Source organism: Electrophorus electricus, chromosome 2 (assembly GCF_013358815.1).
Source record: "Electrophorus electricus isolate fEleEle1 chromosome 2, fEleEle1.pri, whole genome shotgun sequence".
Lineage (NCBI taxonomy): Eukaryota > Metazoa > Chordata > Actinopteri > Gymnotiformes > Gymnotidae > Electrophorus > Electrophorus electricus.
In genome coordinates this window covers 31,525,000-31,550,437 of record NC_049536.1, presented here as the reverse complement: position 1 = coordinate 31,550,437, position 25,438 = coordinate 31,525,000, and the positions used below count along the sequence as shown (strand labels likewise).

General features: G+C 43.6%; 2 protein-coding genes across 5 annotated transcripts; both read left to right on the top strand.

Moving 5' to 3' along the window:
• The first annotated feature begins 7,558 nt into the window (after positions 1-7,558).
• mnx2a (motor neuron and pancreas homeobox 2a) lies at positions 7,559-10,703 on the top strand. The gene is made up of 3 exons (XM_027021116.2): positions 7,559-8,139; positions 9,079-9,239; positions 9,418-10,703. Exons 1-3 carry the CDS (start codon positions 7,710-7,712, stop codon positions 9,748-9,750), a joined length of 924 nt encoding a protein of 307 aa, XP_026876917.1. The 5' UTR covers positions 7,559-7,709; the 3' UTR covers positions 9,751-10,703.
• Positions 10,704-11,187: 484 nt separating this feature from the next.
• cfap65 (cilia and flagella associated protein 65) lies at positions 11,188-24,248 on the top strand. Of its 4 annotated transcripts, none has more exons than XM_035535775.1 (34): positions 11,188-11,246; positions 11,745-11,812; positions 11,967-12,066; positions 12,643-12,818; positions 13,065-13,167; positions 13,311-13,477; positions 13,683-13,882; positions 14,039-14,163; positions 14,255-14,477; positions 14,660-14,928; positions 15,190-15,387; positions 15,532-15,903; positions 16,146-16,283; positions 16,487-16,726; positions 16,865-17,089; positions 17,219-17,365; positions 17,562-17,727; positions 17,906-18,034; positions 18,358-18,571; positions 18,716-18,844; positions 19,054-19,230; positions 19,320-19,386; positions 19,504-19,614; positions 19,903-20,094; positions 21,008-21,157; positions 21,377-21,520; positions 21,662-21,778; positions 21,889-22,026; positions 22,110-22,160; positions 22,336-22,535; positions 22,747-22,872; positions 22,975-23,262; positions 23,580-23,705; positions 23,930-24,248. In XM_035535775.1, exons 3-34 carry the CDS (start codon positions 11,992-11,994, stop codon positions 24,075-24,077), a joined length of 5,331 nt encoding a protein of 1,776 aa, XP_035391668.1. In that variant the 5' UTR covers positions 11,188-11,246; positions 11,745-11,812; positions 11,967-11,991; the 3' UTR covers positions 24,078-24,248. The 4 variants fall into 4 exon arrangements, with proteins under 4 accessions (XP_035391668.1, XP_035391658.1, XP_035391672.1 ...); XM_035535765.1 differs by having other exon boundaries at positions 21,008-21,208; XM_035535771.1 differs by having other exon boundaries at positions 11,197-11,273; positions 21,008-21,208.
• Positions 24,249-25,438: the final 1,190 nt, after the last annotated feature.

Below are 25,438 nucleotides of genomic sequence, written 5' to 3'. Positions count from 1 at the left end.
AAGAACATGCAGATTTGCCTGTTCAGATTAAGGCATATTAGATAGACTGGATCTATGTGTAAACAGCAATGCTAAATTAGAATTAATGACAACAGTTCAATCCTTGATCCTAAACTGTTGAACTAAAGAAACACTTCAATGTGAACACAAGACATATTATGGCACTGCACCACTGGCAAACATTGTTAAGGACATTTACACATGAATATGTATTGCATATAATATTTCCTTTCAATGGAAATATTTCAGCAATATTATTTACGAAAATCATTCACAGTAGATCTTAGTTAAAGTAAATTTGCAGGGCAGGCTTGATTAAATAATCAATTAATCCCTGTTTAAAAAAACAAAAAAAACAAAAAACGATGTTCATAGAGTGTATGCATGTAACAAATTAGCGATTTGCATTCATTTCTCTTACTCTGATGTCTAACTATAGTGAATCAACGTTTTGATTTATTTATTTTTTTACATTTTCAACCAGGTTATTTAATCTGAATGTAAAATGCAAACACACCATCTACCACGACATAGAGCTGTGGTCAGAGGGACGTGTACTGAACTGGACTGCCCATCAGTACTCATCTCCATGTTTGGTCAAGAAGCCAGCAGATGTGCTGCCTCATGTCAGCCCAGGGTTTTAATTAGCCTGACTGCAGAGATCTCTGGCTGCTGAGATTTAATTACACTGGCCGCCTGGATTTCAGTCCAGATTTAAAGCATTCGGAGGTTAAGCAGTCTAACAAATGGCTTTTTTTTCCCACTAATAGCAGCCTTTTGGCTCACGGCTGGTGCTTGTATTCTCCCTCTCCACGCCTCAGTTCCTCCTCCTCTGTGTCTTCTCCAGGTCAGTCAGCCAAGAGATAATTGAAAGATGTCCAAACAGTAACCGCTTATCTGCCTGATTGACCCAAAGCCCTATTCACAAGTAAGCGACCAAGTGACATCTGTTAACGCAACTTGAAAGGAAATTGCAGGCCACATTTGTTTAAGGGGCTGCAACTTGTTTGTTATTGCTGATCCTGTAAAAGTCATGAGCATTGCCGCTTCCTTGCCAAACAGGATACAAATAATTTTCTATATATTAACTATGTGCACATTAATTAAAACAAATATTTTGTTGTAGATTAAAACAGAAGCTTATCAATGTTCTTTTTAACCTTCCTGTTTTGTTCACCAATTAACAATAGATGACCTACTAATAAATTACTCTGGCCATTTATATAGATTTTATAGCAAAACAACATATTGTTTCAAAATAGATAATATATCTTCATCTCATTCATCTCATCTGACTCCTTCTATAAAAATACATAAACTAAAAAGTCCTATATAAATAAAGATAGTAATTATTAATATAACATTTAGATAAATTATATAACATAATTATGTAATTATTCATAATAATGTGCATAGGTCTGTGCACAGGTGTGAGTGCAAATGAGAGATGTAAGCAATGTCCCAAAGATTAAAGCCACTTTGTTTCATTTAAGACAAGGCAGCAGCAATGGATTGCACTGCACATTTGATATCTAGTTCCTGAGACAAAAGGACTGAAATATAAATACAAGAGGCTATCTTGGGGCTTTTTGATGGGTGGGGATAACATATGCACTAAATGTGAATTTTATTTTTCATTTTCATTGCAGAAAATGAGATAAACAATTGTAGTTTCATGCTTGTACATAATATTATTTCATTTCTGGTAAAATAAATAAATCAATAAATAAAGTGACATTAGACATTTTGATCCAGGCAGGATGGGGGTTAATAAATGAGTGACTGTATCCCACATTCATATGGGTAGTGCTGCTTTTCATCTCTGTCTACCCACTAGCTGATCGTTTGTGTTTGAGGAACAGGGATTGCATTGACCTTCCCATGTTGAACTGCTGAATGCGAGTCAGCTATGTGCTTTTCTCAATAAATCATGTGTCTTAATCAAAGTAGAGACCTTCTCCATTACTAACACGACGCGCCTGGTCCCAGTGCGCTTAATGGAACTATTTATTTCCTTAATGCAGCATTCAGTCTGCGTTGCTGCGCCCTAAGGCCATTGCGGCGTGGCAGAGACGATAGGTGGAGGTGAGACAGTAATCGGGGGTGAACAGGGAGCGTGGATGGGAGAGGGTGGTTATAATCAGCGAATGAAATGAATTAGCCACGGACAGCTTCCCTTCCAGGTTGGCAGAACTGCGTGACAGAACGAGTCATTAACTCATTAATTCCTCCGATAACTCGGCACCGGTTCGCCTTGTCTTGGCCCAACCTGTCCATTTGTTAAATAAGATTCTGCTTTAGAAGGTGGCAGGCCGCCACCTCACACAGCTCTCGTACGAGCGCAAATAATGTGTAGAATATGAATACAAAGCTTTATTGTTTCCGGTATGTTGCATGGACATATAGACTTCAGAATCCCATTTTGGGTTTGCTCGAACTGGATTTTTGTTGTTGTTGTTGTTGTTGTTGTTGTTGTTGTTTTCTGCACAGGGCACTTTTAAAATGCATACAGCAGGGCGGAACGCGCACAGGCCACATCGGTTCTTTGACTTTGAGAAATGTAAGGTCACTGCCGCGGATAACATTATAAATTAGCCAGTGGAGATTTGCTTTTGGATGACTGTGAGGTGTCTTGGCTCAGAGACCTTTATTCTCCCCTCGCCCTTGACTTCAGAACCATAGATCACTGCTGGCCAGATCATTTAAATATACCTGACAGCACCATTTAGACTGAGAGGCACTTCGAAAATTGCCAGGGATCTGCAAAGCAAATATTGCATTTTTAACGACAACTTTAGGCCAGACAAGCACAGATTCTTAAAAGTGCATAACATTAGGGTGCTAAATATGTTAATGAATTCCTGATGCAGATGCTGAAATTTATGGATGGCATTTTTATGGGGTAAAAGCAAACACATAATCAGAACAGCTAAAGATATATGGTACATGCAAATTGCATTTGTTTCAAACTGCTCTTGATTATAATCTGTAAATATATGTAGGGTGCATAAGTACATGGTAAAATGGATGTGATCTTTGTGTATCTATTTAAACCTTCCCTTTATATAATGCAAAATAATACAACTTGCAATTCTTTCTTCATTGTTTTGTCCTGTGTTTAAGCACTGTTTTCCCCAGTCAGCACAGGCGGATGCATGCGCTGTAGTCGACTAAAATTGTTGTGATGAATTACTACTGTTTATTCATCTCATTTCAGCTGTCAGGGAGACACTCCTGATTAAAAACCACAAACTCTGTCGGTGGGTGGGGCAGCTCATCACTGAGCAAGAGCAGGTGCCATGGCTAGAACAAGCATGGCTAATTGAACTGTCATATTTAATGTTCTCGCTCACTCACTCGCTCATGCACTGTCTATCTCTTTCTGTCTCTCTGACACACAGGGACACACGGATCCATACAAATATAAAACATGGAAGAATGCGTGAGCTGTCTGTGGTGTTTCTCACATAAATAAGCACACCCAGTTATATGTTGGAGCAGTAATCTTGTGCAATCATGTCCTATCGCCTGCTCCTCAATACATACACACAGTTACATAGAACCCATGACCTTTATTCACACCTCTTTATTGTGTCTGCCAACCGATCTCTGCTCTGCCAATGAAATTCAGCACCTGCAAATAAATATCTGGTGGTACTATAGCAAGTTGCCTTCGTTTCAGACACACTGAATGACATTCATAAGTACACACAAAGCATAACACAAGAATAAAACTGCAAATGGAAGAATCTTATACTATACTGTACTACTAGTATAATGTTACTAATGGTATATTATGCTATGCCATTTATTTTTAGCCTTTTTTGCTTTGCTAAAAAAAAAAAAAAAAGCCTGTTGCTTATATTTTTCCCATGGAAAATCTTTTTATTATTCATTACTGAAATTCAGCATCTGTCCATCTGCATATGTGTTGCTATGAGGCAGCCATACCACCCACGATGCTCCTCCCTCGATGGGTTCTGCCGCACGGGTGTCTGAACCTGCCATGAATTCTCGCTGCGCAACAGATGCTCATGACAGCCTAATTATCCACTCCAAGCCTGCTCTCTGGGCGGCATGTGCACGTGCGCCTGTTCAACTTTCGGCTCGACTTTAACTCTGCGACGGGAGGATTTGCTGGTAATTGTCCAGTCCCACACCCCTCTAGCCTCCACCATTGTCTTGCCGTCTCTGCACGGTGGCTATCGTTAATCAAGCCATTGAGGGAAGAGCTGAACTCGCTAACCTGCACCGCCCCACCCTGGTTTCAGGGGAAGTTTTCATTTCCCCTGGTCAGTCACAAGGACACAAAATTTGACGATAGGGCAGACAAGTCAGGAATGAATATCAGACAGAGATATAAGCCATCTATTGAAGGTGAACATAGCATGGCGCATTGGGGCAGTTAATTCCTGTTTCCAACAACAAAGCATGATGCAGCAGCCAGCAAGTGGAATGAAGGGTGGTGCTCTGAGACTCGGTGAGATGATCGGAGAAGTTCCACTCTGGTGCTCAGCAGGAGTAGAGGGATTGGCGGTATGACCTAGTTCATCCTGTGACATGCAGGGGTCAGACAGTCACGGAGGGGGTAGCCTGTGACACTCGGCTGCATTTGTGTATGAATGGTGAGCCACTGAATGCCTCTTCTAGAGTGTCTTCAGTCCAAATGCTATCTTTCCCCGCTTGACAATCACTTGGGAAGCAGAATGTGTGTACTTTTTTAAGTAAACACTTTTCAGTCCCTTAGCAAGCACTAGGTTTTCTTTTTGTTAACATAAATGCATTCTCTTCTACTCAAGGACTACAGAGCCTAATTTTAGGTCTCAGGAAAATGATAGGAGTGGACTGTTAACAATTTGCTTACATTAGAAAATCGTTTAAATTGATTTATATACCAAAAGGGGGACATGCAAAGCTTGCTCTTGGTGAGATTCTGAATTTGTGTACATAAGAAGAATAGCCGATGAGATGAGTCTGTGAAAGTAATTATGTACCTTTAAATGTGAGATAACCTGTTTATTGCATCTGCTATCAGTGCAGGTGCATACAATTGCTCCTTTGTTTTCAACGCCTGACGTCGAGCCGTTAGCTGTAAACGATCATTTGACTGCCATAAAGCACTCTGTAATTCAGGTGCTTTTGTCAACGTTATAATGAAATAAAAAGATGAATATTGGTTTAGGAACAAAAGGCGTTAAAAGACATGAGATCACTGCTGGTAATTACTGTAGGTCAAGCTGTCATTATTTTCTCATTGAAAATACTGTAGTCATTCTCTACTTCAATCCAGATGTGATTTTTAGAAATTAATTTTAAAGGTTGTAGCTGTTCTGTAATTTTAAAATGGGATTTTTAGAAACTAGATTAATTCGGCAAAACACTGCAAAACATGGATTTAAACTGTGTCTTTAGGGTTAAAACATTTGATAAATTCCTTGTATGTAATTTATCTCAATATAAGGTAACACTGGGTAACATTAATGCCATAATAAAAAGGTAGCATATGTTATTAACTTGACAGTTAAGAAATTCTAAACAATCATTTCATCAGTGTTTTAATTTGAATTTTATTTCAACTTCAGATGCATCCTTTATCCTTGTACAATGTACAACACATCTGTTTAATTTAGCGGATCTTATTTTGTGTGCACACGGAGCATTGGTTAATCACTGACAGAAATAGGTCTAATAAATTACCTTTATCTTTTTAATGAACTGAGATTAATTATGGTCCCAAGGTCTGGCCTGGGAATGGAGCAGTCTCTTTTAGCTAACACTATGGGAATGAATAATTAACAAGTGATTTTATTAGATGGTTTTGACACTGATCTTAATGAAAAGGGAAATGGTATCTGTGTATTTCGGTATGCTATATTTGCTAAATTCTCATTAACACAATCTGCAGTGAATTGTGTACATTGCTGTCCAAAACACAGATTATTTAATTAGCATTTGTTGTTTTTTATTGTCCTTTATGCTACTTCTTGGTAAAATCGTCATGCTCCTGGAATAACCGAATTCCCATGAACTCTTGGTAACAAAACAATTATAATAATTAACAATTATAACAATAATAGCTCAGAATGTAATCATTAATAAACGCTCATATGTAAGAGATATTAATTGCACTTGATGTTTGATATATCCATTGCAATTGTTTGGACAGATTGATAGATTGTTTTCACTTTCATTGTTACACTTAACAGTGATTAGTGGAAAAACAACCCATCAAATTTCCCGTGCTTATGACATTGCACTCATAATAAAGGAAAATTAGCCTTACGATATGGCAATCCAAATAAGAGTACATTTCAAATACATTAGAGTTTACAGTACGGGACAGTTGTGGAAACGTTTATTCTGTTTGCGTTTTATAATCATGATAAGCTAAACTACATGTGCGATGGGAAGTTTAACTTAATGTGTCTTAATTGGTGTAACACGTGAATTGACGTGTAGATACCGTGTTGAGTTCGGTTACTTTCTGTGAGAAATCTCCGACCTCATCGCACCTGGGCGACCGCGGAGAGGAAAAGGTCGAGCTGTTAATCATTCCACTTCATCAAGGTCATTGAGAGCGGTGCTGCCCAAATCGTATTTCCGCTTTGGACAGCAATGAAATCTTCAAGAGCGCAATTTTGTGAGTTTAAAATGCATTTAGCCTACGTTCTACTGCCAATTAAGTCGACCGACACTGTAATGTCATTTTCCGATGTGCTTCTTAGAAAACAAAAAGAGCTGCTATTTAGATTAATACTATTAAATAAGGATTGTATTATGTCAAATATCTGCGTTAAAGTGAAAGTTATCTGTAGCCTAACAGTAATTCAATAGCATTTATCGAGAGATAATTAAATAGGCTAAACAACATTACGGACTACGTAAGGCTGATTAGGCCTCTAGTGACTTTATCAAATAAAAATATATTCGATTATTTTTACATTTTCTTGGCTTATTACATTTGGCTATTTTTGGCTTTTAGTCATTGGCTTGCTTTTTATTCATACCTTTTATTATTTGTAAAAATATATATATAATAATAATTGTTTCCTTCTAATCTTTTTTTTTTTTTAATTCCAAGTACTTTAAATTGGTTATTATTTTGTAGATTACAAAATACGTGTGCGAAAAATCCATTTAATTCCACAATATCTTTCGTATTGCTGAATGGCAGAAGTCGGTATCTTTTGGATTAGACAAGGGTTCGACTACATTGTCATAAGCAGATACTAACTGAGACTCATCTTAAATGGTGTGAGGGACTCCAGAGCAGTAAATGTGCGGGTAATTAGTTAATTAGAAAACGCTGGTGGGGTCGGCACTCTCGGGTCAGCGCGATCAGCCAATCAGAGCCTGTTCGGAGCACCTTGCCGGGAACGCGAGGGGGTCCAAAAGTCGAAGACTATACCGACGTTTGGCATTTACGCGTCGCTGTGCCCTAGTGAGCGGTCACATAAGGAGAAGTTATGATGGACTCATAAGACAGAACTTAGTATATATATATATATATATATATATATATATTTTACTGAATCGCATTTATGGTCAGCTAACCTCTAGCCTTATGTTTATTTATAAGTAGCGATGATTAGATGAGCATTTCTATTTATTTATATACGTCCAGTCTAAAAATTAACAAACGTAGCCTGCGGTTTAAAACAAATAACCTGCAGAATTACAAAACATTTGACTGATAGAAATTTGAGCCCATGGATAAGTCTAAGAACTTTCGAATCGATGCTTTACTGGCGGAGGAATCGCAACGGATAATTCGGGACGGTTCTCCGCGCAGTGATCCAGACGAAACCAAGCCCTTGATATGCAAACGGCCAGAAAATTCTCCTCTTCGAGGTAGTTCGGGTGCAGTCCAGCAGCAAACAGGAATCGTACCCAAACCCGGCTTGCTGAACATCTCCCATCCGGGACTAACTTCTTTATCCCAAGGAACGATGCCAGGAATGTATCCCGCGCCTATGTACTCTATTACGGCTCTAGGAGCGCAGCATCCCGCTTTCACGTACTCCGGATTTACGCAGCCCTATCCGGAGCACCTGAAAGCAGCGGCCATCGCGGGACAGTTCCCCTTAGAGCACTGGTTACGGGCCGGAATAATGATGCCTCGACTTGCAGATTTTAATGGTAAGTGCACATAATGTTCCTGAAGAAACACCGTGTTCATAGTGTGTTTTTTTTCTTCTTTTAAATAATAATTATTATTTATTATTATTGTTGTTGTTGTTGTTGTTGTTTTTGTTACGATATTTTGGTGGAACTCAATAAATATTGATTTGCAAGAGGTATTTCTGCTTGATTATTTTTTCCCAACGTGTGGACTTTTTTTTGGAGCTATAATAGGAATTTGGTAAAGAAAAAATATTTTTAAAACGATTATTAGCTTTTCACAGTTAAACGTATCACAAGATAAAAAAGCCAAAGTGATAAATCTAAATTAAGCAAAACAGGATATTTTGTAAACTCTAAGCACAATCTCAGCTGAATAGTAATTAGTCATTTACAGATGACTTGGTTGTTCTTTCCCTTGGGCCACTGTGAGCCGTCCTTCATTTCTTCAGAGACCTTCATCTGTTTCCAGTTTTGTTTGTATCAAGAAAGTAGTAACAAATAACCATACAGGGAATAGAAAAATGTATTCTCTCCCTCACACTGACTTGCTGACCTCCTGTAGGGGCCACCTGTATTATCTACCATAACTGAATCAGTGTTTACCACTAATGGAATTTAAATGTAAGCTTTTTACTTTTAGTCCTTTACTTTTGTCATGAATGATAGCAACATTAAAATGACCCCTCTGACAGAATACTATAAAGAAACACTAACTTTACCGGCAGAAGTATAGGTGGTTTTTCTTGGAAGTATTTATTGATTTTTATATTGAGTGAATGGTTCTTTCTGTTGCTTTACTGTAGTACTAAAGTAGTGGGCCTATCTTTGGTTCCTTTCCTTATGATAACAGGATGAAGGTGGCAGTTAGTATGTTTTCCTTTTTTGTAGTGTAGATTTTTTAAAATGTTGTTTTTTTTTCTCTCTCTCTCCCCTCTCTGCCTGTTGTCTTCATAGGGTCACCCCAGTCAGGAGTCATGGGCAAGTGCCGAAGACCTCGCACTGCCTTCACCAGCCAGCAGCTTCTGGAGCTGGAAAACCAGTTCAAAGTGAACAAGTACCTGTCCCGACCCAAGCGCTTTGAAGTGGCCACCTCACTAATGCTGACTGAAACACAGGTGAGCATGTGGCTAACCACACACCGCCACACCCGATCCATCATCTCTGCCAGCAATGCTTTCCTTACCTATTAAACACCCCATGCGATGTTGGGACTTTGTCTTTGACTAGACCGTGCCTCAGATAGGAACCGATGACACTTCATGATTGGAGGCTGTTGCATGAAATTGTGTGCAGGTTAAGATCTGGTTCCAGAACCGGCGCATGAAGTGGAAACGCAGCCGCAAAGCCAAAGAGCAGGCGCCGCAGCTGGAGGCCGACAGCGGCAAGCGAGCCGGCAAAGCCGGAGACGGCCGCCGCTGCAGCGCCCACGACGATGACGAGGAGCTGGAAGAGGAAGAGGAAGAGGACGAAGGGTTTGGAGGGCCCCTAAGTACTGCAGTGGGTCTCTCGCATGCCGCAGACTTTCTCCAACACAGTTCTGAACTAAGTTACAGCTCTCATGGGTCTTATTCAGACGACGACCTGGAGGAGATTGGCGTGGACAGGAAACTTGGAGTTGGGCTATGAAGAAATGACGGCGGCTACTGCAGATCACAGTCCTGAATATCCTGTATAGTGTAATAGCTTGATGCATCAGTAGCCTTTATCAGAGATGCCATTCTTGCAGTGGCTGATGTCATTCATCAAAATCACTTATACAGTCCACGTGACAGCCTTTGCAGGCTGTCATAAGGCCAATGATGGCATACTGTAAGTATTGATTCTCCACTTAGTGTGCACTTAATTCCCTGGAAGCCAGCTTATAAAATGCTAGTTTGTCCCAAATAGCAATATTTCGTGCTGTAAAAAAAAGTCTATGTTCTCAGGCAAGCATTTTGGAATAGGAAAACTGTGTGAGAAGTAGGACTAAATTTCTACTGAATGCCAAATGCTTACTTTTGTATTGCATAGACTCTGATCTGTACTGAAAAGTGAACAAAACAGCATGTGTATAACTACACTGTATTCATGCGAGGATTACGGTGTAATGCTAAGCTTTTGTTACTCAGCCTTTTTCTCACTGAACCCATGCATTGACTGAATAACACAGCAGAACTGGTAAATCCTCAACAACAGCAAAATGAAAAAAAAAAAAGTTACAGAAAAAGTTGAGCAATGTGTTATTTAGTCAGTAGTCTGTCATGTTTGTTATTGGTGTTGTCCTTTATGATATTTATGTATTATAGATTATATCTAATTTATTCATGGTAAAACAAAGCAGTAATTATTCTGTAACTGACAAATGTCTGTTAAATTAAAAGCAAAATAAACAGAAGAAACACAAAATTAGACTCCATTTATGCTGCTAATGTTATTTCTTTTTTAAGATGAGCTATTGTCTCCTTTATACTTGTACACTTTGCATTGCATTATGAATGTGTTTTGCCTAGAAACCAGTGTCATGCGGTTTCAGGGTTGTAAATTCCTTTTCTCCTGTTTAACCTCCAGCTGACAACGATAGTGATTAAAACACTGAGCAACCTGCAATGCATTATTATGAGCAATCCGCCTGTTATTTATTGCCATGGCTCTCAAATCTGAATTACTCAGGCAGGTTTACTGATAGACAAATAATTAAGTTAATGAAGAGAAAGTGAAATAATCAGTTCCTTATGCTAATGTCACAAGCCCATTTAATTTGTGGAAAAATACTTCTGGGTCGAAAGGGACTTTATTGGTTCTTGGATAGAGTTTGGATGTTTGTGTAACTGCGAGACGAGGAGATGCAACAAATTGAATCCTTTATGTTTGCTAGCGGTAAGGATTAGATGCGTTTTACTGGTGCAAGCATTAAGCTACTCTGTCTTGCCAAGACAAAACAATCAAGCAAATTGAATTAGAAAATAACATTTCTCAAGGACACGCCGGCCCTCGCGCACCAACGGCTGTGTGTTTGTAAATGTCCTTCGCCTGCTTCCGTCGTTTCCATGGAGATCAGTCACCACTCTTATCAGACAAACTAGCAAAAGGTAGCTAAAGCATAACAGCATCATTTCCATGTTGGGTGTAAATCGATCAACAAGGTAAGGCTAAATAAATACAACAACAAGGTAAGCATTGTAACACGCCTTTAGCTATCTTGAACTTGAGAAAAGGTTTTGCGTTAAGTGTCGCTAGGTAGATAACTAGCTAACGAGCTGCACTATCTACCTGATAGCTCTACCTAGCGTTACCTAACCTAACACTAACCTAAATCTAACCTAAAACTAACACTAAACCTGAGCAGAGGCGTGTACTAAACCAGCCCGCTAACATTAACTGGGAATAGTAGAAAATAAAGACTAACTTAACGTTTGCAACTCCTTTATAGAATGCTTAAACTTAGGCGTCCATATGTCATACAAAACTTGGTTCTTTTAAAAGTAATCATTGCAAATGCAAAACGTTACCTGCTTTATCAAACTTTAATTATATTTTAGGATACAACTACAGTGAACCTAACCTTTTGTGTTCTGATTTATTTCGTTCACCACCAGACATAAACAGTGGCTAGATCATGATCTGTGTTTGGTGTATTTCAGCATTGGCAGCCAAACAAACGGCCTCATTATGTACTAAACACCTTGGGAAACGGAGAATCCAAAAAGTGGTAGGTTTAAAGAAATGAAGTTATTAAGTATAAGGAACCAGATAAATAAATTAATTAGATAAACTTGTTAGTTAAGTTTGTCAGAGAAACTAGTTACATTTGTGAAAGAAAGCAATGGAATAAGCCTCTCTGTGTTAAATGTTTTGCCCATCAGGATAAGTTCCTCAGAATTTGTTGCAATGTTGGCTGATGTTCCAAGGAACTCTCTAAATGATGGGATTCCATGGAAAAGCAAAAATGGAATCCGTGGAAAGGTAAAAAAAAAAAAAAAAAAAAAAAAGCTGTTGTACAGTGATAGTGTTCTCACCAGATTTGACATTAAAAAAATTAAGGTTTTATATATATATTACTTTCTGCTTCTGTTGTCACAGTCTTTTGCTTTTGATCAAATGTGTGACTATATACAATACATTCAACAATTTGCTTGCAAAACTTTATTTGGGTATTTGGGATATACTGCCCTCTAGTGATAAAGGTCACTGTTGATTTGTTTATTTGAACTTTTAAAAAATAGTTTTATTTAAATTTGCACTTGTGCATTGAAATTTACACTTAGCTTCCAACTTTTTGAATTTTCACTCATAGTATATTCATTCAACTGCGTTGTGTGAAGTTGTAGGTTAACACAAGAACAGACTAACATGATTCAGTATTTGCTTTATTACCTGGCATAATGTTCTATAACTAAATGCTTTCAGTTTTCCTTATGCACCACCTATGGGTTAAGGTTAAAAAGGCTATAGACAATTATTAATTAATAATTAATATTCATTTAAAGTAAAAAAAATAATAATCCAGGGTTGCTTATAGGTTGTTTTTGTGATTTGCAGGTTCCTGGTGTGCATGGATCAGAGGTGCCACGGAAAAAAGCCTCCAAACAGAGCTGCTTCTTGGGGGTGGAGACCTCGCCTGAGCTGGTCTGGGAGGGCTGGCAGCTAGGAGCAGAATATTCCAAATTGCTAACCCTTAAAAATATCCATGGAAAACTTCAGAAATTGAGTTTCAGGTTAGTCTAGAATGTCAGTATGTATTCTGGCAGTACAAGCAGTCCTATATTGTGGCTGTCATTGTGTTTTCCTAGTGATCTCACATTGGTGTGGAGATGTTTGATTGTATCACCACTTTATATTGACTTCAGCACTGAAGTAAGCTCCAGTACCTTAGACTCATGGGTAATAAACTCTTTCGTTACGTGGTTTGCTCCTTTGCTGCACTACAGGACTATGCTTTAGACTTCTTCCTTCTTTTTCAGACCTCCTGTATCAAAATTCTTCACCACACTGTTTCCTCAGACCATCGTTCTGAGTACTGGAACGTCTTTTTCCCTGCCAGTTACATTTCGTCCCCTCCAAAAGGTACTTCACCCATCCTGAATCCCTTTTGCTTTACCTTTGTAATATAACTGTTGTGCCACCTGGACTTATTATCCATTCGCACGGTGATGTTGCATTTGTGTCCATTAGTGTAATCACTGTTCCCGTGCCCCCTTCCCTTACAGTGCGAGTATGTGGACAGTATAGAGTTCCAGTGTAAAGAGGGCACATTCCAGGTGTTGCTGCGTGCGGTGTTGCCGCATCACGCCCTGGAGCTGCCAGACGCAGTGCAGCTGCCTCCCTGCGCTGTCCGCCACAGCTCGGGCACGGGCTTCCTCTTGCGCAACGTCAGGTACAGAGATCACTGCTGTGAACTCTGCTGTGAATGCAGCCCACAAAAGCACTTCGCGTGTCACGTTAATTCAGCATTACGTTCGAGAGACCATCGGTGTCCCTGAGGTGTCTTACGGCTGTCTGAACACGTCGCATGTCAATGTGCGTTGGACAGTGTGTCTCTCTGCGTGTTGAACGAACCTGGCCCTGCTGTTGCCCCATAGCAAGCTGCGGACTGGTTTCCAGTGGGCTGTGGAGCCTCCGTTCGAGCTGTCTCCTGTCCGTGGCATTCTGGAGCCCGGAGGCGAGTGCAAGGTGACCGCTACGTTCAAACCCGACCAAGCGCTGGTGTACCAGGCAGAGGCTTCCTGCACATTCGGGGAGGATGGCGAGAGCAGATGCACCATGTATCTGCGCGGACTGTGTGGGTTTAGTCAGCTTATCAAGCCTACATTACTGTATAATGAATACATATTTAAATTAGATGGTTGTAATGTAATTAGATGGTTGCCTGAGTACATATTTCTAAGAGGAACCTGAGACAGCACTCTGTAATACTTTTCCTCTATGTTATCTTTAGCCAAGTACCCTCACCTGCAGATCATCTCCCCTGACCAGGAGGACGGTTGTGGGCTGCTTGAATTTGGCAGCGTGGCAATTGGGAGCTCTTCGGAAAAGCAGTTCGAGATCTGCAATCCCTCTTCAGTGAGTCACCCTGAAGCGGCTCATCTGTCTACGTGAACATCTGTGTAAATACCCGTTCAGTTTGACACTGTGCGTCTTTTCGCACGGGCAGGTGAGCGCCTGCTTCTCTCTAGCTCTGATGCGAAGGGCCGCCCTTGTGGAGTCCGTGTTTCAGTGCGACGTGTGGGAGGGGCAGGTGGCAGCGCACTCGGCACTGAGGGTGCCCGTGTGCTTCACCCCGCTCGCCGTAGACAGCGCCAGTGCGGACTACCTCAGCCTCACCTGTCTTGGGGCTGTGAGCAGATGCCTGCTCAAAGTCACTGGCTCATGCATAGGTGACATACACGGGGGGAGCCCGAGGGAAACACTCAGATCACAAACTGTCGCAACATATCTAGCTCTTCTATCCATAGTATATCCCGTTCAGTTAGCATAGGACATAACACTAGTGAATAAATAATGCTACAGAAAAACGGCTGACTTGAGCAGATGAGTATCTTTTTTGTAATGCCTGCAGGTCCGGACGTGTCTTTGAGTTCCTCTCTGGTGGATTTTGGCTGTGTGGAAGAGGGAGGAGAGGCCGTGTCCATTATACACATCATAAACTCCTCTACAGTACTAGCCTATTACCAGTTTGACATGGATCCTGGCAGCCATAGTGTCTTCAGTGTTGACCAGCTGAGTGGCAATTTGCCAGCCAATAGTAGCCTCACTTTGCGACTGACGTTCCGCCCCCGTTATCCAATTGCCTATCACAAGAGATCAGCTTGCCTTATACTACACAGGGTATGTCAGAGCCATGGTTTTTAATTTATGTCCTATTTCTTTATGGCTGCTACTAACGTGTTGTTTTTAATTATTGATTATTCTATTTTCCATACAAGTCATATGGGAAGGAGTCTTTTGAGATGTAATTTGTCATCTGTCATATGGGCATGAAGTGTCTTCAGTTCTCTCATAATCCCAATCATGTATCATGGCATGTACGTCTTACAGTTACATTACGTTTCTGTGTTGATAAATGACAGTATGTTTCGCTTTTTGAAGGATCCTCTTTTTTTGGACTTGATTGGCACCTGTCACTCAGAAGAACTAAAGCCGACCATTTTGCACTCCAGACACCTTCGTGTGTACAGACAGAATCTGCTCCGTGGCCTCACTTGCTACCCTCCTGATATACTCAGTGCTATGCTCGCTGAAGACAAGCTACAGCTGGACGAAAGTGGGTCCTTACTGCTTAACGAGGTGTGTGCCGGCGTTTGGGCCGTTGTACAGAACAACCACATAAACCATTCAAACAACATCCAATAGAAAAATGATCATGTTACCGTAATAACAGACCAGGAACAAAAGCCATATAACAGCTTGGAATGTGACCTGCTGCTCCAGGAGACGTCCAGGGCCGCTGTTTCGCTCAGAAGCCCCATGGAGGAGTATTTCCACCCCGGCTGGGTAGACGAGGCGGAGACGGGCCCCGATGAAGGCGGCGAGCCGCGGCGCTTCCCAACGCCCCACGTCACGGTGCATCCCTCCGAGCTGCACTTTGACCCAGGCCTTGCGTCGCAGTCGGTCTCCATCACCAACCGCACCAAGGGCAAGCTCAGCCTGCTGTGGACCCCCTCGGCCGACTCCCCATTCTCCGTTACTCCTCTCAACTGCGACCTGAGCCCACTGAAGTCCACCGCTTTCCGAGTTACATACGCGCCCAAGCAGCACAACACCTTCCACGCAGCACAGCTCGAGTGCTTTGCTCTCTACAAGGTAAAGTTCTGACACAGCGGTGGAACCATCTTGGGTTGGGTTTACTTCTCCGCCGGTGTGTAGTAAACTCTCGGACATTTGGATGTCTGTGCAGTTTCGCGTTTTGATTAGCTATCGCCTGTGTATGTTATCAGAACATGCATGCTGGTTTGCTACATATGCGTGTCTCTGTATGACGTCCCTATATTGTGAGTGAGTGAGTAGACATGTTTAGATCATTTTGGACTGTCCGTGGGTGGCAGGTCCTCTGTGACCACCGGCAGACGGACGAGCAGACTCTGTGCCCACCCTGGTGCCTTACAGTCAGGGTGAGCGCTCACTCCTTCCAGCCTGGAAATGAGCACTTCATCCCCCACTTCTCTCTGCTGCGCCCTCATGTGGTGAGTCAGGGGAACATGGTTTCTTTCTAAGAGATCACAGCCGCACTTTCAGTACACATGTAGTATATAGGTCTGAACAATGTTAAATATGACAAAGATTATGTTTGGAATTACATGTTTAATGTAATGCTTTCAAAATTTCCTGAAAGTCGCACAGACCCAGCCTGATATGAGACTTTTTTTTCTTCTTGTCTGTTCTCCAGACATTTCCGGCTTTAAGTCAGGTTTCCTATCGGAGTGTCCTCCTGCAGAACACAGGAGATCTTCCCCTCATTTTCAGACTGGACTCAGAGGAGTGTCCTGCTGTGCGTGTGCAGCCCTCTAGTGGCTTGGTATCACCTGGCAGCCATCAGATCCTCACTCTTAGATCCACTCCTTCTGAAGATCACCCTCCCAGTTTCCCACTCACGCTGCATTTTAATGCTAACCCCAGACACACGCAGGTATAGTCAGACTATCTATAAAAGAGCTGGCATTGAACATAGGCTTTCTGAGTATTAACAGTCCGTCGTAACAGTCTGCACTGCAGTGTTTGGTTCTGCAGCTTGCCCTGGTTTCCTTGAGCTTTCCTCTGTGTTTAGACACTGAGGGTGGCAAGTGTGGCAGAGAAGCCACGTGTGGTTCTGGATGGCGGTGGGCGCCTGTTCTTCACGTCCACAGCAGTGGGCTCCCTCTCCACCAGAACTCTGAGGGTCAGGAACCTGAGCAGAGTGCCAGTACAATTCCACTGGAAAGTGTGTGGCTCAGATCGCAAAGTTCTCTCTGTACAGCCAGACGCAAGCCTGCTGCAGCCAAATGAATCCCGGGTGAGGGAGCGTGTTCCTGTGTGCCTGCTTCGCATGTAATGGTGTGACACTTCAGACTCTTTGATTAGCAGATCTGTTTAATCAGCGGTTTAATTATACTGTTTAATTAGTGGTTTTGTTGCGGGTCAGGTCCAGACGTGGTCCTTCACTCCTCTAGAGGAGATGATGTACATTATGAAGGCCACTTTAACCTTCTGGCCTGCACAGACACCAGACTGCAAGAGGTCCCGTCTCTCCCTTGAAGTGATGGGTGCGGCGGCCAAAGCTTCCATAGAGGTGCATATTACGCAGGGATTATATTAATGCTAACATTTTCACATTTATGTTTATTTAATACAGGTCATATAATTATTAAAGGAATTGCCACCAGTTCCTTTGTGTGTGGCCCATATTTTTGCATAGGTACTATGTGTTCAGCATGTGAGGCATGTGCGTGTGGTCCTTATTTGTGATCTTGTGCTTGTGATTCAAGGCCAGTCCGTCCGTCCTGGATCTGGGTGAGGTGCTGGTTGGGGACTGTAAGTTGTTTGAGGTTCGGCTGCTCAACAGCAGCTCCTGTGCCATCAGCTTCTCTTTGAGTGTCCTGCAGACAGTCAGTGTACGAGGCTCCCGTGAGGACACGCACAAAGACCCTGTCGGTAGGAGAGCGCTAAAAAGTGCTGACAAAGGAGAAATGTTCAGTCTGTCAGTTCGAGGGCATGGCCTTACAAATGTTTATGGTCTGAACTTTGCAATATGTAGTGTGTGTACAGGATCAGATGTCATGGATACACTGACTATGGCTCCGTCCATGCGCCTGTGTTCTCTGTTTTGCAGTTCTGGAGCTGGAAAGCATGCAGGGCACCATCCCATCTCGCTGCAGGCTGCCGATCTCGTCCACGGTGAGGCCGACTCGCAGGGCCCGCTACTGCTGGACCATCAGCTACCGGACCCTCAGTGCCTCCGGTACTGTACAGGCCAAATAACTCATTCAGAACTCAATCTGGGACGGCGTTCATTATGTTTTACGTCATGGAATTGATTTCGCTGTTAGTTTCTCCTGCGTAAAATGCCAGTATTGCTTCATCAGCTTGTGCTAAGATACGCTCCTTCTGCTTGGGATTTGTTTACCAAGACGGGACCTACTAGGTAGCGCACAGATACCCTACTGTCTGAATTCACTTCCTACAGATCATGCAGCCGGTTTTGAGAGGTGTCAAAGGGCTATGTTAAGTGTTTCCTCTCTCCGTCCCACCGCCCTCGACCGGCGGCCCCCTCTTATCCCCCAGGCTGGGTGGTGGGAGAGCCCCGTTCTCTGTGCCAAGTGCAGGCGGAGGCAGTATACCCCACGCTGGAGGTGACGGACGCCCGGAGCAGCGGAGGCGTGGAGGGTCTGAGCAAGCTGCAGCTCTGGGGGCTCTTCTCCCTTGACCTGCTCAACGCCTACCTGTGTAGCGACCCCAGCCCAGCCGAGCTCACCTACAGAGTGCCCACCAGGCACAGGTAACCCCTTATCCAGCCGCTACCTGAAACCAGACCCCAGGGAGCAGCGGAGCTTCTCATTCTATGCCGACTTCATACCCGCACACCGCTCGTTCCACGGAGACACGTACGGAGCCGTGCACTTTTGTGCTGTGTCCCCTGCAGTTTTCGCCGCTGCCCGCCCGTCTTCACCTCCGTCGTGCTGGACTTTAACTTCAGTGCCGCTCCGCTGGGCGCAGACCCTTCCAGTTTCCTGCTCATGTTTGAGAACACTGGGAACATCCCGGTGGAGTGGTGGGTAACAACACTCGCTGTCTGCCTGTCTCGATGCCTGTCTGCTTCTTTCCTCATTCATCCCTAAATCTGGGAGCACAGGATGTCCTGCAACGGAACGGAAATGGATTCTTCAGTCTTCTTGGAGACCTACAGTAATGTAGCGCAGCAGCGGAGGTATGGGAAAACGTTCCAGCAAACGAATTCCGCCCTGCCTCCTTCTCTGCCAGGTCATTCCTGTTCCCAGAGGACCAGCAGATTGAGCTGGAGTACTGGGCTGAGAGCGGAGAGTTCACCTCCACCGAGCTCCATCAGATGAAAGTGCAGGACAACAGACTGTTCTCCATCACCCCGTGCTCTGGCAGACTGAACCCTGGCCAGCAGAGGGCAGTGCGGTTTACATACAGGTCGAGCAGCAACACCGAACAGCTTAATGTTTTTCTAATACTGCTCTAATACTGCTAATATGCTGAGACTAAGCGTTCGTCTTTCTCAGGCATTACTTTACCGGAACATATCGGCTTCCTGTGCTGCTGAAACTCTCTCATGGCAGAGAGATATTGGTAAGAGCAGAATTGCTTGCTATGGAATCTAACTTGCAGCACACATGCTGTTTGTGCTTTTTCTGTTTACTTGCTCTCTAACTTGGGAAGTTTTAGTCTCGTGGTTTTTCTCGCCAGCTAAACTTTGTGGGCGTAACGGTGGAGAGAGATAGACACTACCTGCACTTCGCCTCCGCTCGGCACATGTTTGCTCCTGTGGCCGTTGGAGGATTCCACCCCCCCACACAGGTCTGTGTCTCCTCCAGGTGGTCTCCTCCTCCTACCACTACACCTTGGTTCACATTAGTACACAGCGGACGGCGTTTAAAGAATGGTTCCACTTCGGCTTGAAATTCCCCTAACCTTTCTGAGGAACACAGAAAAAATAGAAGTGTTATTCACGTACCTCTGCAGTTTTCTTGGGAGTTTTTATTTATTGTTAATGCCAGCTAGTAATTTGTGCGTGTGTGTGCGTCTGCGTGGGTGCATGCATGTGTGTGCGTGTCTGTGTGTGTGTGTGTGTGTGTGTGTGTGTAGGTGTATGAGCTGTACAATGGTGGAGCTCTTCCAGTGAGGTACCATGTGGACACCTCCCCGCTGGAACAGCTGCAGGAGGAGAACTTCAGCCACCCCGTCTTGCATTGTCTGAATCCAGACGGAGAGGTGCAGCCTGGCCGCTCGGCCACACTGGAGTGGCTCTTCTCGCCCCTGGAGGCCAAAACCTATAGCGTTAGTCCCTCTACCAGTCATTCCTCTACAGGCAACGCCTCATCCACACTGGTTTGGCCATTTGTACAAGAGAATGTTTGTTTGATAAGAGATGTTTTTATGTTCAATGGATAAATTGCGGTGGAGCTCAAGGGTTATTTTAGACATTATATTCCCATTATCAGAAACCACTGGTCACATATCGCCATGCAAATTATGTCATGGCTTCCCCTGCTGGGGACAGAATAGCTAACATAAACAGTAGCAATCATAGCAATCATACCAGTTGCACAGTTGGCTCTGCCTATGACAAAACATAAGATGGATTACAGCAACTAAATTGCACAAATCCTATATCACACAAATATGCGGCTGTTCAAAGTTAGAGGTGTGCTATTTGATAGTTTCCATAGCTCCCCCTATCTCAGACCTGAGGTCAGCTTAGCCCAGCCTCCTCCCATCTTGTACAACGCAATGGATCAGTAATCAGGAAAAGACAGACAGGGAAGACAGGGCTCTTAGTGGTGTGCCACAACAATACAGTACTTTGCAGGAAGACACACAACTGAGGGGCATAAATACACTGAGGTTAGACACTTTACATCCAAACAGCTGCAGACAATAACAAACTCAGGTTTGTTTGCTCTGACAGTGAAGAGTGGGGTGTGAACAAAGTTCTAACACGAACGGAAACACGTGGCGGGACTGAGAGGAAAACAAACCAGACAGACAGCGGGGAAGCTCCTGGAGAACATAACACAGGGCCCCCCCATGGCAGGTTAACTGCCCCGCATGATGTCGTGATACCACCTGTACTTAAATCCACCCAACAGTCTAAGAGCATAGATGTAATACCCTGTATGATCACTGTAGGTTCTTTGGAGATTCTCCAGTATTTTATTAAGGCACTGCTCAGTGACCGGCATTTTTCCAGGTGGACGTCCCTGTTTACGTGCTTCAAGGTGACTGTACGCTGCTGACATTCGAGGGCAGTGGTTTTGACCAGAGAGACACGGTGCCCTTTCAACTCCACGGCGGACACCTTGGTGTGGCCTGCACCCAGAAAGTGCCCGCACCTGGACAGGTGAAGGAGAAACATAAGAAAAGCCAATGCAACGTTCATCTTAACCTGCAAGTATTGCAGCGTGGCATCGCGTTAATGTACCATGTACTGGTTATGAATTACCAACTTGCATGATTGCTTTTTGACTTTCTGTGGTCTTTATTAGGCATATAGGCAGATATGTTTTCCCCCACTTTTGTCTGTGTGTGTGTGTGTGTGTGTGTGTGTGTGTGTTTGTAGGTGGTGTTCCTGTCAGAGGAGGCAGTGTCGTTCGGTGATATTCCGGTCTGCTCTCGAAGCACACGTATCCTGTTTCTGACCAACATTTCCCACACTGACAGCATCCAGTACTTATGGAACCTGAAAGAGCAAGAAAAAAAACAGGTTTTCAAAACGTGACGCTTCAAAGCGACATTCATTCCCGTGTGTCCTTACAGGTTACCTGTATGTGTCTGTTGTTCTTTAGGGGTGTTGGTGTGTGTATGTGTGTGTGTGGGTGTGTGTGTGTGTGTGTGGTCTGTGTAGGCGGTGCAGATCCAGCCAGTGAGTGGATCTCTGGCTGCAGGAGAGAGTGTTCTCTGCATCCTCACTATTCTTACCTCAGGCAGCCCCGCCTTCTACCAGCAAGACCTCATCTGTGAGGTGAGTAACCTCAGTAAGTAAATGTGTGTCAAACCCCACTCTAAACACAGAGGGCTTTTAATGAAAGTGAACTATGCTCATAAAACATTTTTTTTTCATGTGTTTACCAGGTAACTCCAGAGGAGGCTGTAGTTAAGTATCATATGGACCTACAGCAGTGGGAGTTGGAAAGAGAAAGAGAAAAACATGAATTTACCATAACTGAGAAGGATGTGACCCAGGCAAACCCACAGAAGAGACGCACACAGGTCTTTTTCTCTGTCTCACCCACATGCAGTATCACATACATTCAGTTATTTCAGGAAAATAAAATGCCCTGTTTTTCACTCAGGCATGCATGGCAAGCAAACGGAAAACCTTCACTGCAACTCGAAAATACAAGGTACAACATACCGAAGCTGCGTTAAAAAAATACCGTAAAAGTAGAAAAGAAAGTAGAAAAGTATGTGTAACGATTTTATACGTATATAAAAAAGGTTCTTCAGTAGATGTTGTTAACTGAGTGCAGTACAGGACAGCCACGTTTACCAGCCCGCGATGGCCTGGCTCTGTCATAGATGCCGCCGCCCATTCGCAGCAGAAGCAGCAGCATTGTAGCCAGCGGGGCCAATGGGACGGCCAGGCGGGTGGACAGGAGGAGCCAGCCCCGGCCTCCCCGCCCCGCCCTGCTCCACCTGGGGGTGACGGCTCGCTCACACTCCCTGCTGGAGTACCAAGCCCACTTCCCCTCGCACTTCCACAAATATCACATCTCTAGGTGTGTGTAGTCTGTCTTTCTCTTCCGTGGCACACGTTAGCAGAATATTCTTCTTTATGGGACTTTATAAGATCTTGAAGGCTATCTTAAATGTTAGAAGCTGTGGCAGAGTCGCAGAGAATAGTCGCTGGAGAGCTTTAGACCTGTTCGGCTCCGCTGAGACCGCACATGTTCAGTGATGCATGTTCAAAATGTCCGAACGCCACTGCAGGTCTATACAGCCACAGCTTTCGCAGTGTGCAACTGGTGAGAACAGGCTCTCCTTCACACATATGCCGCCGCTCAGCCCCGGCCCAGAGAGAGACATCCTTACATACATACTCACATCTCTGCTCAGGTAGACACACGCACACTTATTTAGCTATTTTTCATCCTGGGCATTTTTGTCCAAAGAAAATACTGAACAGTAGGCCTGAAGAGAGGATTGTGTTTTTCCCAGGACTCTTCTGGATGACCGGGAGTTCCACCAGGCTCTGCGGAGTGCAGGTTCAGAGCGGGTGCCCTACTTCACCCAGCTCCGCCCTCCTGCCCTGCCTCCCTCCCGCACTCTGTCCGCGTCCGCTACGCTCGGCCCCTGGATGGCAGAAGGGGCCTGCTCCTCAGAGCCCACACCAGCTCCACGTCACACAGAGAGTGCCAGCACCGCGGTGGAGCTGGAGTCGGGGACACAGAACCACCGGGAGCTGCAGCGAGAGCTCAGAACCATGGTGCAGGAATCCATCCACAGGTGAGGTGTGCTTAAAATGAATCATAAGCAAAATTTATGATATCAAAATGTTAAAAAAGCTAAATTTATTTATATAGCACTTGTCACAAAGCAGCTTTACAAATGTTCAAGTCCACGCCCCCAGTGAGCAAGCCAAGGGCAACATTTATATTTTGTTAACATGGAGGTTGAAGCTAAAGAAAAACTTATTTTTACATAAGCTAGATAAATATTTGAAGTTTGTCATCTTAGACGATCTTGTCTTTGAACCTTGTACCTCTGTCCCCTATCTCTCTCTCTCACACACTCTCTCACACTCTCACACTGTAATACTGCAGGAGTCCAGAGTTCGGTGACCTGCTGGAGGAAATCCTGCTCAACACGCTCCAGAATCTAATGATGGAGGCTTTTCTGGGGGAGCTGGTTCTGACGGCCCGGCCCCGCATCATTGCCCTCCCACCCAGGTCACCCACCCACTCATTCACACACTCCTTTACTCTCACTGCCTGGCCAACTCGCACATTCCGGGTGACGTTCCGGGCACATTCCATAGTTTGTGCATTCCAGGTGACAGGGTCACTTAGGCTTGAGTTTTATTTTGTGTGTGGTCAGTTTTAGAAATCGGAACATTTGAGCTTTAGAAGCTGCTTACATTAGAACTTAAAGATTTGTCTCTGTGTCTATGCAGGAGAAACAGCCTTGCCCCCAGAGCACAGTCCAGGGGCCTTGTGGCACCCGAGGAAGGCAGGGATGGATGGCGCCCCCTGGAGACGAGCCAGGGCCCCTACATGCCCATCTCAGCCCTGCTCTCAAACCTCGAGTCTCATCAGCACTGAGCTGCTCCCCACAGTCACCATTTACAATACAATTAAAATCAGTATATTTTTAATGAATCAGATTCTTAATAAATTATTTTATTAAATAATTAAAACTGACATATTGCTGATTGAATTCATGACAGATTTGTAGTAACGATATATAAAATATTATCTGAAATAAATAGCAATTATGGCAGAATAAATTGGTACTGTATTTGATACACGTGGCCAAAAATGAACTTGTCATTATCTACATAAAGTAGGCTAAAATATGTAGGTTGATTGTTAGTTTATAGATCTGTACATACATATGACTGATACTGTCAAAGTACAGTACAGTGCATCTTACATTCCTGCTTTTAACTTGCATCATCTAAATAATTTTAATGATGGTATAAGGAGATACACTGAAGATATGGAATATTTTTTTTGTGTGTTGGGGGCGGGGGTAGAACCTGTGCATCTGTGCTTAGTGTAGTAAATTGTTAAACTGTTCACACTGGAAGAGACACATTATCAAGTTAAGGAGGGTGACACTGCACTGAAAGAAGACTGGCCAAATTCCTGGTCTGGTATGGTTTAGGGGGCTGTAGAATTAGGCCAGTACTGGGAGCTCTAACTTTTCTGAGAAGTTGAAGGCATTCATAATGTTAGACAGTTCAATCTTGTGGAAAGGGACGCCAAATGGGTGCGTATTACACTGTGTGCTGTCACACTGCTGAAAATGAAGGGGACAGAGCTTTATTATGGTAAGTAGCAGAGGTTTCGGGCTTTTACTGGTGAGTCATGGCATTGCACTGATGCCACAGCGGATGCTTTTAAAAACTATAGTTTATTATGTAGTGGAGAGTTCAAGTTCACAAAGTGACTGTACAACATTGAATAAACTTTCAGTAAAAGACATTTGACAATTATTTAAATTATTCCAAGACCATTATTTGTGCAACTAATATACAAAATGCTGCTGTGCTGTTAATGAAAGTAACTTTCCTATGAGCAGCCTGGCTGCCTTTGGTACAGTGATAGTGGGTTTGTGAAAGGCTCCGTCCTTAGTCTCCCAGTAATAGCAGTGGATCCTGTGGATCCAGTGCCTTTACATGTCTGCTTCTCTCACTGAGTCAGACATGGGACTGCAGGCATTCATTATGAAGAGAAACCAGGTGAATAAAGACTCACTCTCACACCCACATTTTAATGGACAGTCCAGTTCAAGAACTGATCAAGCTGTGTGTGTGTGTGTGTGTTTATCTTCTGGCACTTTCTACCCAAAGCAGAACTTGTTGAATTTGTACCTAATGTGAGGCATGGAGCAGACCTCTGGTTGACCATGCCTCTACACTGCGTACAGCACTAACGTCCAATCAATTCCAGTCTCCTTA